We start from the raw sequence: 14,811 nt of genomic DNA on the forward strand, positions 1-14,811 counted from the left end.
GCAAAAGTTGTGGGATGTTGGGACTTGTGGCCAGAACTCCCTCTTTAACCTTTCTGTTTGTTGTAGTTGGACTACTTGGTGACCAGTGGAGCAGATGGCGAGCTCCGTATGTGGTCTCTTCAGGGTCTTGAACTCGCCACAATCCCTGGAAATGGCCAGAGAATGAATTGTTGTTGCTTCTTCCCATTACCTCCTGGTCAGTCTTTTCCTCTGTCATTATTAATTCCATCGAAACTTTTTATTTATTTATTTATTTCTTGATTAATGTCTCCAAAGATTATCACTTCTTGATGAGCTTTTATTTAGATTTGCATGATAGGTGAGGCCATTAATTGCATGTTGAATAATAATCTTTGTGATATCTTATCATTGCCCGGATCGTGGATGCCCCTCAAAGTTCCAATCCTATTGACAAAGCTGATAGGCTGAAAAACGAGGCAACTCGTTCCCCCAAGCATGATGTCATGTGTGTTTTTTGGGGGAAATTCTGGAATGTAACTGGGGCTAGGTCCGCCATCTTTGGTTTCCTTTCATCAAATCGTACAAACTGACCACGCAATGACATTTGATTGCTAAAAACATGCTGCAATATAAAAGACTGCATTTAAACAGCTTGGAGAATTACCTCGTTACGTTTTTATCAGTTACCAAACGATCCGAAGAGGTGGAGGAAAAGGGTGACCTTGATTTTTTTTTTTGAAATATAACCACGCAGTCCGAATTGAAATGTACGAGTGTGCCAAATGAAAATGCACATCGTTGTGCTATCTTGTGTGCCATAAAATGCACACGTCTCCACTCTCGATCAGCCTTGATGTCGGTCACGTCACGAGAATGCCGGGTCGCCATCAGGGCTCTTATGAGACCCTGCGATCGTACGGCATCTTCGCCCAAAAGGTTTCGGGCACCCACCAAAGCATTCAGATCTGTCGATCAATTGTGCAGAAAGCTGTAGGTGATGATGCTAAATCTCACACTGTTGGACCCCGCTATTCGCGGACCCCACGTATTCGCGGTTAATAAAACGCGACCTGCTTTGATATTCGCAGCCCTGTGCTTTGCATATTCGTGTTTTTTTTTTTTGTGTGTTTTTGTGTTTTTTCATGGGATTAAAAGAAAACATTTCCCCTCATGAATCATGAACCGCTGTAAACATATCCCTTCTCTTTCCATTGAAACAATGCCCTGCTATTTGCAGAGTCGACATTTTTCAGGAGCTTATCCTCTGTGAATAGCGGGGTCTGACGAGTGTTTCTTTGCGTTGATTTAAAATCTGCCATCATTGTGATGATATCAACAACAGTCTACAATGTACATTGTCATTTGAGATGCACTCATCTATTTTGACTCTGTATGGTTTTATTTCAACTTGAGCTCATGCCATAGCATTTCTGTAAGGATCGGTTGGTAAATGTTAACTTGGTGAGGGTGTTTTCCTGGTTGTTGAAACTGTTTGGTATGTAGCAGTTTCTATTTGGCATATCTTTGGGAAGAAAATGTTGTCGCATGGTCGTCTAGTACAATGTGATGGAATGAAAACAACGATTGCAGGTCAGGCTCGAGCTCTATACCAGAATGCTGCAAATAAACCTGGGTGACATAATTTTGCAATCGATCCATTGAACGATTCTAGCATCGTACAGCGTTTCTTCCGACAAATCCAGGCTGAAGGAGGGGCTATATGACACCACAGCAGGTTCACGTACGAGCAGAAGATCAAAAACTCACCAGTTCCTTTCCAGAATTCATCAGACTCGGTGACATAATGTTGGAGCGTCTGCTCCAAATTTGGGAGGTCGTTGATTCAAACCCCGGCGAAGCCAATACCAAAGACTTAAAAATAAAAAAGTTTCATGCTGTTTCCTTGCTTGATGTTCAGAATTTAAAGAATTTGGCAAGGGCAAACCCTGTAGGTTATCATCCATGGCGAGGATGAAATTCCTCCTGAATTGCTCTGCTGAATGTGGAAGGAAAAGCGCCGTCGTTAAGATGGTGTCGCCAATACTCAGTGCCCCAGGAGTTGTCACTTCCCCATAGCTCAGTGCGTGTGCGTGGGTGTTGTGCGCGTGTACAATCCCGATTCATGCGCATGTGCAACCATGAGCGTGCACGCCTCACGACTCGTGTGCGTGCGCGTATACACCGTGTACAATATGTCACGTATAACATGCGTAATCACTTTTCAATATTTACGATGTCACGCACAATCACTTACGCGTGCGTGCGTGCGTGTGTCGGCCGTGAAAGAGGAACACACAAACACTTGAAATTATTTACAAGATTATACACACTGTTGATTAACCCTTTGAGGACCACAAGCGTCTTTAAAACGATTTTCAGATACAAGTTCAATTTTATTATTAGTTTGGCTTTAATAATCACAAATATTAATTGAAATTCAAGAGTACGCATGACGAAAATTACAGGTTTTTCTCATCAACATTAAAAAAAAAAATAAGAAAAATGATGGAAATGACAAAAGCTCTTACCCGGTGTTAGCAGCGGTTTGCCGATGTACAAACGAACATAAAGTAATCTCCAATCGCATGGAAAATATCGGAGATACACTGCTTTCAAGTTTAGGGACATATGTGTCCCTTGGTCCTTTAAAGGGTTTACTATAGTATTCAGATTTCCACAAGGTATTTGTAAATGTTGGCCAGGATTAAAATACTTTTATTTTTACAACACTGCAATAACCATGTCTTTAATTTTATCACTGCCAAGCTTGAGTGCTTCTTGTTAATCCAGAAGTAATTAAAGTCGAATTTTCCTCGAGAGTATAATGAAGTGTTAAATAAAAATTGGTCACATTGACATGCTCCTGTACTTCATGATTTTGGTTGTCTTCACAGAGAAAGAAAAGAAGGGAACTGTGATGTCATCTGCTGCAGAGAGTGACGTCGGCAGAAAGGCATCTGATGTTTCTTCAAAGGAAGAGGAGGAGGAGGAAATGGTGCTGGGGGAGGAGGGAGAGGGGGTCGTCGAGGGAGAGGGGGAGGTGGAGGAAGCAGAGGAGGAGGCGGAGGAGGAGGAGGAAGAAGAGGAAGAAGAAGTGGAGGAAGAGAATAAGGAGGATGAGAGAGAGTCAGAAGATGGAGAGCAGGATGAACATTCAGAAGGCAGTGAAGAGGATGTGATGGGGAGTGATGTGGAACAGAATGATAAAGAGCCTGTTTCTCAGCCAGAAGAACCTCCTTTGTCCTGCGGCGAGTTGCGGGTGTTCTGCGGAAGTGATGATGAAAAGATTCGTCTTTGGAAACCACTGCAGGTTGTATTTATAAATTTTTCCTCCTCTTTTTTTTTTTTTTTTGTTTGTTAATAAAAATGGAGATACTTGATGAACTCTCATTCCCCTGCTGGGTGTATTTGTTTTTTTTTTTAATTGTGCAATGGTGAAGTGAGGACCTGTTGATGAAATTGTTTTCATTTATGTAAATGACCTTTTAACCTTGTAATTGATGCTGCAGGCTTGCGAAATCGCTTCTTTGGTTGGACACTCGGCACCAGTTTTAGATTTGGAAGTTGGATCTCAGCCGGGACAAATCTATTCTTTAGACGCTGGTGGCCAACTCCGGGAATGGACGGTGACTGCCGGTTCAGGTAGAATAGATTGTGATTCTTAAAAAAAAATAATAATAAAGTGCTTGGACAATTCTATTTTTGATAACATGGACCACTCGCTGCCTTTTTCAATCAGCATATGTTTGCAATTCGGTAGACTCTTACATTGGCATCTTTCATGTTTAAACAAGTGGCAAAGTAATGGGAATCAAAAATTGTATGATGAAAATGCTCATTGGCACCTAAATACATATTTTGTGTGCAAAATGTGGTGGTGGTGGTGGTGGTGGTGGTGGATGAGGAATAGAAGGAAATTGGGGAGTGTTGTTGAGGAGGGGGGAGGAAGTGGAAACTGTGTTGGGGGAGTAAAATACGATGGAGGTGATGGATGTAGTTTGGGGTAGGGGCAAAAACTTTTTTCTCTTCTTGGAATGCAGTTTCTTACTCCGGTTCATCTGGTGTTCGTAGGTGATGTCGGTGATCACACCAGTGCAGTCACAACGATTGCAGTGTCCCCAAAGGGAACCTGTGTGGTGACTGGAAGTCAGGCTGGAGAACTACACGTATGGAGGAACATCACAGATCCGAGCAATATCTCGTCTTTCAGTTTACGGGTAACGTTTTAGCGGTTGTAGGTAGCTTTGCACTTTTGATTCGTTCTAACGGTTTCCTGTCAAATTGCTTCGCTCATTTGATTGGTCTTCCTCCAGGTTCATCAGGAGGCAGTGCAGCAGATTTGCTTTCTGAAGTGCAAAAATGATGAGTTGGAAGAGGAGTTTCTTTCAGCTGGGCTGGATGGCCGAGTGTGTGGATTCAAGGCACTGTACCAGGGTCAACCTTGCCTCAACAGGTGTAATGCAAGGATGGTTCTGTAAACTCGCCATAATGAACTGTGGCTATAGGTTTTTTTTTTTTCTTTTCTTCTTATTCTTCTTTTAAATTGGAGTTTTTAAATGATCGTGCCCTGTCTGTTTCATAGTAGTAAGAGAATGTGTGTTTTGTCACTTGCGTGGTAGACTGTTTGAGCTGGAAGTTCAGAATCCTTTGACTTGCCTGCTCATACCAGAGGTTCCTGGTGTGGGTGATGAGAGACGAGTCGTATTGGCTGGTGACATTTATGGGAAGGTTCATTGTATTGTTGTGCCAGAGGGCCGTCTCGACTGTTCGTTTGATCTCAGGTCAGTCGACAGTATTTGTAAGTCTGGTTTTAATATTGTTTATAGATGTTTCTGAAATCTTCAGACAATTTGAAAGACCCTGATAATGTTGAGGCTTCTTACAAAAGACGGGGTTTAAACCAAAGAAACGGGGAAACATCCATAAGTAGGAAAGGGAACAGCAGAGTTTTCACACAAATAAACAGATTTCGTGTATTCAATTTAGATGGGACATTTGAAGATATGTATATATATATATATATAGTAATATATATGTTTGTGCTTATTAGCCCTGAAGACTGGATTGAGGTAATGGTACAGATTGGTGATCGTCAAGTGCTGGTGTTTGGTGTGAAGAGCCCTGGTGAAGCATCAGTGTTTATACTGGTATGGAATTGTCTGCAAACTGATATCGTAGGATAAATTGTTCCTTGAGGGTGGTTAATAGTGGTGGTGGTCAGTGTTGATGGCATTTATGACTCTTGACAGTGTTGGGGCGTTTACTACTTGTCGTAAATGTTTCCTTAGAACCATTCCTTAGCTCAGGAAACAAGTTACCACTATGTTGCAAGGTGTGGAAATTTTCTTCTGAGCAGCCATGGAAATTGAACTCTCAAAAGAGATCGATGCAATAACGCTTTTCCTCCTCCACCCCTAAGTCATTCCAGGTGTTTAGTGCTTCCAGTATACTAGTATGGGAGGTTTACTAGTATGCTGGTTTAGTGCTGGACATTCCAGGTGTTTGTCGCTTGTTCCTTGTATGGCCACCACCCAAAACTGCAAATGACTGAGAGATAAGAACTGTTCAAGCTGTGACTTATAATCCTGCGGATAGCCGACTTGAGGCTAAGTTCAATTGAGGTGATGCCGAGCGGATTACCTCGCCTCCTTTTCCAAACGCAGTCTAAAACCACATCGGTTATTAAGCAATTACGCATTTTATGCCTCCAAGGGTTATCAAATTGACCAAATTGTCAGTGCGAGAACGATGGCAGGAACAAGTGGCACATATGTACAGCCTTTAGGAAATATGAATGATTTATTCAGCACAGGACAGACAAATATGGTATAGAATCCTGGACATAGACACGGTCCTTAATACGAGGAAATTAAATGCAGAGTATGGGACACACACACACACACACACACACACACACACACACACACACACACACACACACACACACACACACACACACACACACACACACACACACACGGAGAAAATAGGTGGAAAATGCTCAGGTCACTGTCTGTCTCTCCAAAAGGACTGTCTGGTGACGGCTCCATTCTACTTTCCTTACAAGTCCCTTGAAGTTCAGTCATTCAAACGTTTGGGCCTCACTAACAGCTATGATCTTTCTTTGGTGAACCACATTTCTCAGTTGGCCTCCAAAGCCAGTCACCGACTGGGCATCCTCCATCGTGCAAAGTCCTTCCTTGGCACACCTGAACTCTTATCCACCTACAAGGTCTTCATCCGCAGCTTGATTGAGTACTGCTCTCTGTTCTGGGTTGGCACTCCTGCCTCACACCTTGTTTGCTTGATGCCGTGGAAACCAAAGCCTGCAAGATAACTGGATTTTCCCGTGATGAAGCTGAGTCTATGAGCCTATCACTTTCACATGGCATTTGGTCGGTGGTCTGTTTTCCATGTCCTTTATGCTTTTACACCCTCTGCTCTTTCCATGCTTTCCCCCTCTGCCCCCCAGGTTTCTGCAAAATGTGCACATGGTCTGCGAGTAAACCTCCACTTGTTGATCTCCCAAACTTCAGCCTCACTGCTTACCTCCACTCATTCGTTCCCCTCTTCCCTCCCCGCCCCCCTTCCACATTCTTTTCAATCTCATTCTTCCTTCCATGTCTTCAGGACAGCTGGTTCACCACCATCTCAGATCACCCCCTATTAAAACCATGATCTTTTTAAATTTTATTTTACCCCTGCTAACCGTCCCTAAGCCCACGCCTTTCCAAATTTCGTTTTTCCTTTCTGAGACTTTGCTTCGGCAACGATCTCATCTACTCCAGTTCTCCTCCCCTAGCTTTTATTCTTCCCCACATCCCTTATTTATCCAAATCTCCCTCTATTTTGTCCCTCGATCCTGGTGTTGGTGTGCTCCAACCCTAATTTTACTGATTCTTTTGTTCTGTTGCATCCTGATCTATGATCTGGCTCTTCCCCAAGCCTCGACTTTATATATATATTGTATATAAAAAGGTAGAATGGCAGGCAAGCAGGCAGAACATTCCAGCAGTGGAAACATTGCTAGAGTACAGAGAAGCAAGAGTTCTCCATAGCAGAGAAAATTGAGTGAACGGTCTCATGGCTGTGGGGGATTCCCAGAGAACCTCTCTTTCATGGCCCCCACACAGTTAAACATGAGAGATGTGTGACAGGACATCTTTAACCTCACCACATCTAAATCAACCAGGCCCATCTCTCATGCGGGGCATATGCCAGACAACTTATCCGAACACCTACCCTTAATATATATTGTTACGTCTGAGGGGGTGGGTGGGGTTATGCATTCAAAGGGTAATTAGGATGTTTAATTAGGTATGCCATGCTGTTCGAGTTTACCAGGATCTCGATGTAATAAGTAGCAATTCAGTGGTGATAAGTTGTCTAGTAAATGTCCATTTCTTCAAGGGGGAAATGATAATTGTCACGTAATTAGATAGGAGACGGGATAGGGTAAGTGTGTCTGCGTAAACCCTGTTAGTATTCCCTGGAGGCTTGCCGTGACGTCACAGGACAGTGCTGCGGATGGCTCCGCCCCGTGATCACGATGGGCGGAAGGCGACGGCGGGGGGCCAATAAAACGGCTCGATTGGAAGTGACGAGGACTCGAGGATAAAAAGGTTCTGTTCGGGAAAAAGGGTGGGAGGAAGAAGATCGATTACGAAAAACCGTTTTGGTGGAGGCTGTTGTGCTGGGAGCGTGCTGTTTCGTTGCACTGATTCGATCCTAGATTCATCGTGTCTCGTGGCCTTGCTGTGCCTCGTGCCTCACCTCGGTTGGCTCTGGGGTTCTGCTGGCTCGGAGTACGGGGTCGAACGGCGGGCGGACCTGCCTCCCTCTCCTGCTCGCAACTTGGCGCCAGAACTGGCTCCCTGGCGGCTGTGAGCGGACTTGCGCCGACACCAGGAGGTCGACAGCACCACGGTGTCTCCTGCCCCTGACGAGCGCAACGCCAGCTCGTCCGACGCCAATCCAGGGACTGTTGCGTCTACACCACGGGCCAGCCTGACCACTAGGACCAGCTACGTTGTGTGTGTGTGTGTGTGTGTGTGTGTGTGTGTGTGTGTGTGTGTGTGTGTGTGTGTGTGTGTGTGTGTGTGTGTGTGTGTGTGTGTGTGTGTGTGTGTGTGTGTGTGTGTGTACCTGGCGCCTTAGAGGGTTTGAGATTTGTATATCCATTGGAATTGTTTGTGTTTTCCCCACGCCCGAACCCACACCACCATCCCGTCGAATCGCCCCGGATCCCTCCTCTTGCCGAGTCTTATTATTTCTGGTTAGAGAAATAAACGTTATTAACTCAGTGAAAAGCGACTCGTGCCACCTTCCTCGTCCCGTTTGCGGTAGAGCGATTAAAACCGCCATCTTTGGGTTATAAAAAAATAAACCGCCTCCATCGTTTCGGCTCATTCTACGTTGGCGGGACTGTTCAAGTCCCGTGGACGTCACAATATTTCAAAAGCCTTATAAGCGATGCAAAATGAATGGTGTGAAAAGGCCTTAAATTCTTACTCCTTCTTATGCTATAAACTTAACATTATCCATAATTGTGAATTCTCATTTTGTATTCATGCCAGGCATGTATGTGTTTATCACTTGCAGTACCTGTCTGATAAAGAGTTTTGGATCTTAGATTCTCACATAACTTGTGTGTTAATATATCCTCTTGTCTTTGTAAGATTAATGAAAGTTTTCTTTTCTCTACAGGAGTGGTCTGGGCAGAACTGGGAGAAAGTTTCTGGCCCTCCAGTGGTGCTTGAACTACATGGAGATGCCTGGCTAAGTACAGTGACAAGTGCTCCTGGACCGGAAGGCAGTAAGTTTGCATTCCTGTCCAACCAGTCACATTAATGTTTCTCTTACCAGATTGACCTTGAACAAACTGGCAATGTTGCACTAATTTGAGAGTGCTTCAAATTTGTTATCAACTTTTGTTTATTCTCGTAACCAAGCCTGTACATATTTTACAACATTTATATTTTCATTCCTTTTGAAGGCGTTCTTCAGCTTTGAACACGCACTTGCCCCATCAGAGTGGAAGTTTTTGTATGCCTTCAGTGTAGAATTATTTCAGACAAGTACATGTTCGGTGCAGGGTATTATTCTTGATTGCCTCGTTTGTCAAAAATATTTTATCCCCAAAACGTTCTTCCAGACAGGCAATCTCACCCTACTGTGGTATCTGTAAATTTCAACAGGCATGTCGTTTTCATTCAACAGAAAATTTGATAATTATTTTGTTCCACCCTCTCATTTCATTTACCACCAAAATGTTTTTCAGCGCATGCATTCGAGCAGGAAATGCATAATTATGGTTATTGGTTACAAACCGTATGCGCACATCACTCTGCCTCTTCGAAACGAGAGTTGACCTTAAACTTGGATCACTCGTATAATAATAAAATGAAAGAGCAAAATACTGCTTTTTTGTCATCAGAAGGAACCCGAATAAGCAAAGATCAAAAAATAGTCATCAGGAGGAACCTGGATAGGATTCTGGTTTCAGCTGCTGCTCCTCTACCCTCAAACCCATCCAAGCACAGCGAAGTGAGTGATATTCAAAAAAAAAAATTTTTTTTTTGCAAGAATTCGTTTCTCCTTGGACACATAAAGAAAGAGAGAAATTAAAAGTAAGACAGGAAAATGAACAAAGAAGAAAAAAATAAAAATAAAACAAGAATTGGAATGAAGAGAAATGTGAAAGGAACAAAAGATGACAGATGGCAGGAAGAACCTGGATTATATAGGATTTTAACAGTTTACTCCCAAGGCTCAAATGAAGCAACAGCTTTAACAAGTCACTGATCCAAATGCCTGTTGCTGATGGGACAGAACGCTGAGCAAAGGTGTAAATAAGGAAGCTCGGCTTTATCTTGAGGGAATTAAAAGTTGAAAAAAAAAAAAACTAAAACTTTTCAGATTCTGAGTAAGTCTGGTAATGGCAAATTGGTAAGCACACCAAACCAATTTGCCGATTTTTGGCCCAACCTTACGGTGGGATGTTTCATTAGAATTGGAAGATGAACGTATTCATTGGTTCAGTATTGGTTGGCATTTAGTAGGTTGAGGGATTTTTCTTGTGCATTTTGCATTTTATTGATTGTTCAACAGGAAAAAAACAAAACAAAAGTGTAATGCAGATAGGTTCTTGATTTAAATTTCCATGCAAGCTAAGTTACTCGTTTGGTGACCTCAGACATGCAGGTGCTCTTGGGGGATTCCTTGGGCCAGATTGGCTGGTTACCCAGTGCATATTTGGATGGTCACAGCCACGACACTGTCAAATGGAACAAGGTAAGCCAAGGCTCCTGTTATTTGTGTAGCTCAATTGTTAAATGCACCAAAGTAACTTTTGCTGCAACAATCGAGTGCGTCTTTAAGAGATTTGCATAGCTAAAAGTTAAACTTGACTTTGCCTTTATTTAATGTGTATGTACAAGATCTAAGACTCATGGAAGAGTGAGGTGGCAGAGGGTAAAAATGCATTGTGCTGAAAATGGTGTCTTGAGAGGGAGGGAGAGAGAGAGAGAGAAAACGAGAACAGTAACCTGGAAGAGGATTGCATTATTTTGAGTTGATGGTAAGAGAAAGATTGTTGGTTGGAATGGGGGTATACCATCGGATGGCGCACCACCTGCCTTGTATCTTTGGAGGGAAGAGTACCTTTTATCAGACCACTTCCCAGATCGGCATCGAATCAATACCAGAGCAGCAGTGATGCATCTGCTATCTGTCCGTCAGTGTGATGGGATGGTGTCGGCATTTTGGAGGAGTCTGCAAAAATAAATAGGCTCCAGGGTGGTGTAGAAGTTGTTTATGGGGATTAGGAACAAGACTGCATTTAAACACCACTCCAGCCACTGAGAGTAGGTAGGATACGATTCTATTGACGGAAAGGCGTCGACTTCACAAGGGGGAAGAAGTCGGAAAGATAGGTATGGGAGGTTTACTAGTATGCTGCAGACAGTGAGCTATAGAACGTTTTTCTACTTCCTCGGATAAGAAATATGCAAGTCCAGAAGACAGTGGGTACAAGGGGTAAGGTGAAGACCAAACTGGATGTGTTGGATACATGAGATTGAGGTGAATGCTGAGTTGACATTAATGTTGAGCAGTCTGTGGTGGTGGTGGTGCTTGAGGTGAAATGGGAGGTGGGGAGGAGGTTGGAGGGAAGCATACACCAAAGATGGAATTGGCAAGATAAGGCTGTTGTTTCCTTTTGGATGCAGAGTCCAGGCTCATGTGGAGCTAAAACACTGAACAGAACAAAAGGAACAGTAGAGGGATACTTGGAGAAATAAGGAATGGGAGCTGAGGGCTAGGTGAGGAGATGTAGTGTGGACAATGTGGATACAGAAGCAAAGATCATGGTTTTGGATGAGGGATGATCTGATATGATGAACAGCTGCTGTCTTGAAGATCTGGAGGGAAGAATGACATTGAGAAGAGAATGTGAAAGTTGTTTCCACAGGTGCTAAAAAACACTGAAAAGAGGAGTACATAAATTGGATAGAAGCAACGATCCTGGATTTTTGGAGTTTGACCAGAAGGGGGTTGATGGTGAACCATATGCCCCCTGGGGTGTAGGAGGAGGAGGAGGAGACAAAACACAGAAACAGCAGAGGGCCCAAGACCAGAAAGGAGGTGGAAGACAGACAGACCACTGACCTGTCTGTGATGGGAAAGTGATCGGCCCATATAATCTGCTTCATCATGGGAGATTCCAATAATTTTGAAGTCCTTTGTTTGCACGGCATCAAACCGAGGAAGGCATGAGGCAGGGGTGCCAGCCCAGAGGAGAGAGAGCAGTACTTCATCCAGCTCTGGATGTAGGCCTTGCTTGTGTATCGGAGTTCAGGTGTGCCAAGGAAGGAATTTGTTTAAGGAAGGATGCTGAGTTGGTGGCTGGCTTTGGAGTCCAACTTTGAAATGTGGTTTGCCCAAGAATGATCATGGCTGATGGTGAGACCCAGGAATTTGAGTGACGACTTCAAGAGAATTTGAGTGACGACTTCAAGTCCCAGACGGTCCTTTGAGTGGAGGAGGGGGAGAGTGAGATTTGTCATGATTGAACGACATATTGCAAGTGTTTTACCAGCTTGTGATTTGGTCAAGGTCTGAAGAGGGGGAAGAGGTGGTGTCTGCGTATCTGAATGAGGGACGTCACATGGCAGAGGTCGTCATCAGCAAATTGATAAAGGGGATTTTCCAAAGAGTCAGAGATTGTTGTTGAAGATTCGGAATACGACTTGTCCAGAACACTGCCTTGGTGCACTTCAACCTTAACAGGGAGAGTAGATTGATGGATTCTGTTGAAAACTGTTTGAAGAATATGGAGAGTTTGTGTTTGTGAAAATGGTGGATTGAGAGTATTTGGTGAAAGAATGTGGTGTTCATCACATTTCTCCCACCTTAGGTTCACCAAAAGGGTTTGAGTTGTGTGCAGAAAATGGATGATGTTCTGGCCACAGCATCATGGGATAGAAGCCTGTACATCTGGGCACAAACCAACCTGCAGCTGGTGAGAACCTATCCAATATTCCAAACACAACTCAGATGCAAGGGCTCTGTACCTTGGACTTTCATCAAATATGTGTGGGTTAAGACTATCTGTTGCTTCCAGATCAATAGTTGGTAATTCTTGCCTTGCTCTTGCAGTTAGTAATTTGTAGTTTTGCCTACAAATCATGCTGTCATGAGGCTTTTTACGTGACCTCTAACTCGTATTTTGTTGTTTCCTACTTTAAATTGTCTTTATGCAGCAATTGTTCCATCAAAGATTGTAACTCGAATGACAATTCGATTTGAAATAACACCAAAGCTGAGAAACATGTTCCACTTGACAGCCATTGAAGACATGCCTTTGAAAGTGCTCATCCTGCCATTTGTAGCATAATTTACAAGTGGAAATCCAAAGAACATAACTTCTATAAATCGGAACATCGAATCCTCTCTTGCAAACGAGCAAGCTACTTTGATAATGGCCTCACATGGTTTGCAGAAAATAACCGGTTGAGCTGGGTGTGCAGTAATTATCGACCAAGTGATTGTCTGATCTTTTATTCTGCTGTGTGCACGTGTACGTAGGTGGGAGCATTCTGGTGTCAGGCCCCCGTATGCAGCCTGATGGCCGCGATGAGCCCTCATCGGTTAATTATATGCGGGGACGTGCTGGGGAGGGTTTATTTTCTCACACCACATTGCTTTTCCCTTTAACCTCAATACCCTATACCAAAAGGAGCTCGAGCATATACGCACACAAAGCTGGGTTAAATGCTTGCTTTGAATCTTTATTGTACACAGCCATACAAAGACCATAGCAGAGCCATGCTAAAATATACCTTTCCTTCCCCCCATTCTTCTATAATCCCTTCCCCATTTTCAATGCCATCGCTGCAATGCATTCTTCACATGTTGTACAAAATCTAAACATCCTGACATTGGTTAAGCCAGCAGAGCAAGGAAACGGTACCCAGTGGTGAATTTTTTTTTTTTTAACCACTTGCTTCTACATTGGAAAATGCAATTCAAAACCCTTTAAAAAGGCAACACAAATTTATGATTAAAATTTTTTTTTTCTGTGAACATTTTGAAGGAAAGATGATTTCGTGTAATTGAAGGAACATTTCGTACATACATGACAATCGAAGGCAGACTTCTGAAGTCTGCCATTTTGGCCAAAAAAAGTCAAAACCCGATCGCATAGTGAAATTGTACAAGTGAACCAAGATATGCTTCGAGAGAACTTGTGCAACGCACGACTTTACGACAACCTTTCCCTCCTCGTGTGAGGCAGACACCACGATCAGTGGTTATTCGACATTTGGAACGCAAATCAAGTAGGAACAGAGGAACCAAATTAGTGCAAACAAGAAACACCACAACAAGGCTGCACCGCCCCCATCACAACTTCGGCACCTTCTCTCACAATAAACAACAGGTGTTGAGCAGTAAAAATGCTGAATTTTGTTGTTTTCTTGTCTCTCCCCCCCTCCCCCCACCGCCCCTAACCTCCGATTGGTGTAGAATTTGCATGGTGGGAGGGTGGGAATGCATGTGGTCGTTTAATCCATTGTGCTTGTCGATTCCTCCTTGGCTGCCAACTGTCACTGCATCACGTAAACCACCTGGTGAAGCCGAGGCCCAGATTTTGTTTTTCCCAGCTCTTCAGAAGCTGATCGAACCATCGTGGTGGGCCTGGCCGTACAAAAAAAAAGTGCACCCGGAGCTGGGTGGGAGTGGGGTAATGCTCCAGTGTCCTGGTATGATCCGAAGCAGTAGATAAAAGATCACTTTTTTTTTTTTTTTCAAGAAGTAGGTGGGGACAGTGAGCAAGTTGGGGTCAGCATGAGGTCATTCGGTGAGGTGGGAGGGAAGATGGAGTTGAAGCCACTATAGCTCTGGTGCTCTCACAGCTCCAGCCCCCTGTTTCCAATACAAAGTCACTGAAGCTATGTGGCTGTTTGACATAACCTGTGCACATTGGGTAGCAAGTGTGAGAGGAGCAATATGGGTAATGAAATGGTTTCAGTCAAAACGATTCTCTTGCACCGATGACAAAACACGAGAGAGGGAGGGAGGGGGGTAACTGCAGAGATTAGCTTATCCATACATATATTGTAGACAGACAGCATTAGCCTATTATGTCACACCCTGAAATGCTCCTGAGAGAGAAAAGATGAAGTGAAAGGTGTTTCAAATTATTCCAAACTTAAGGTAAAATTGTATTTTTTTTCAATTGGACAAAAAAAGGAAAAATTGAACCTGGGAAGTGTACAGGCCACAGACAGACTGCTGCCCAAAAAAATTATTTGCTGTTAAAAATATTGCCTCCCATTTTTGACCTCTTTC

The 14,811-nt window shown here is 43.5% G+C and overlaps 2 protein-coding genes across 6 annotated transcripts in view; one reads left to right on the forward strand and one right to left on the reverse strand.

Annotated features, from left to right (window-relative positions):
- TEP1 (telomerase associated protein 1) overlaps positions 1 to 13,917 on the forward strand; it is a 154,492-nt gene extending 140,575 nt beyond the window's left edge. For both annotated transcript variants that reach the window (XM_085894781.1, XM_085894782.1), the window contains exons 43-53: positions 67 to 196; positions 2,856 to 3,271; positions 3,471 to 3,603; positions 4,033 to 4,178; positions 4,275 to 4,414; positions 4,581 to 4,742; positions 5,012 to 5,108; positions 8,668 to 8,776; positions 10,157 to 10,254; positions 12,377 to 12,481; positions 13,048 to 13,917. In XM_085894781.1, coding sequence (XP_085750907.1) covers positions 67 to 196; positions 2,856 to 3,271; positions 3,471 to 3,603; positions 4,033 to 4,178; positions 4,275 to 4,414; positions 4,581 to 4,742; positions 5,012 to 5,108; positions 8,668 to 8,776; positions 10,157 to 10,254; positions 12,377 to 12,481; positions 13,048 to 13,176 — 1,665 coding nt within the window. In that variant the 3' untranslated portion in view covers positions 13,177 to 13,917. The remainder of the gene's footprint in view (positions 1 to 66; positions 197 to 2,855; positions 3,272 to 3,470; positions 3,604 to 4,032; positions 4,179 to 4,274; positions 4,415 to 4,580; positions 4,743 to 5,011; positions 5,109 to 8,667; positions 8,777 to 10,156; positions 10,255 to 12,376; positions 12,482 to 13,047) is intronic.
- PHAF1 (phagophore assembly factor 1) overlaps positions 1 to 14,811 on the reverse strand; it is a 75,389-nt gene that overhangs the window by 8,783 nt on the left and 51,795 nt on the right. For 2 of the 4 annotated variants that reach the window (XR_015061577.1, XM_085894786.1), the window contains one exon: positions 13,230 to 14,433. The exons of the other annotated variants lie outside the window; for them this stretch is intronic. Coding sequence is in view for 1 of the 2 variants with exons in the window: in XM_085894786.1 (XP_085750912.1) it covers positions 14,353 to 14,433 (81 nt within the window). In the remaining variant the exon portion in view is untranslated. Of the gene's footprint in view, positions 1 to 13,229; positions 14,434 to 14,811 lie in introns of those variants that run through there. 4 annotated transcript variants of the gene reach the window in all.

The sequence above is a fragment of the Eptatretus burgeri genome, chromosome 9 (assembly GCF_056783735.1).
Source record: "Eptatretus burgeri isolate ZD-2024b chromosome 9, Ebu_testis_v1, whole genome shotgun sequence".
NCBI lineage: Eukaryota > Metazoa > Chordata > Myxini > Myxiniformes > Myxinidae > Eptatretus > Eptatretus burgeri.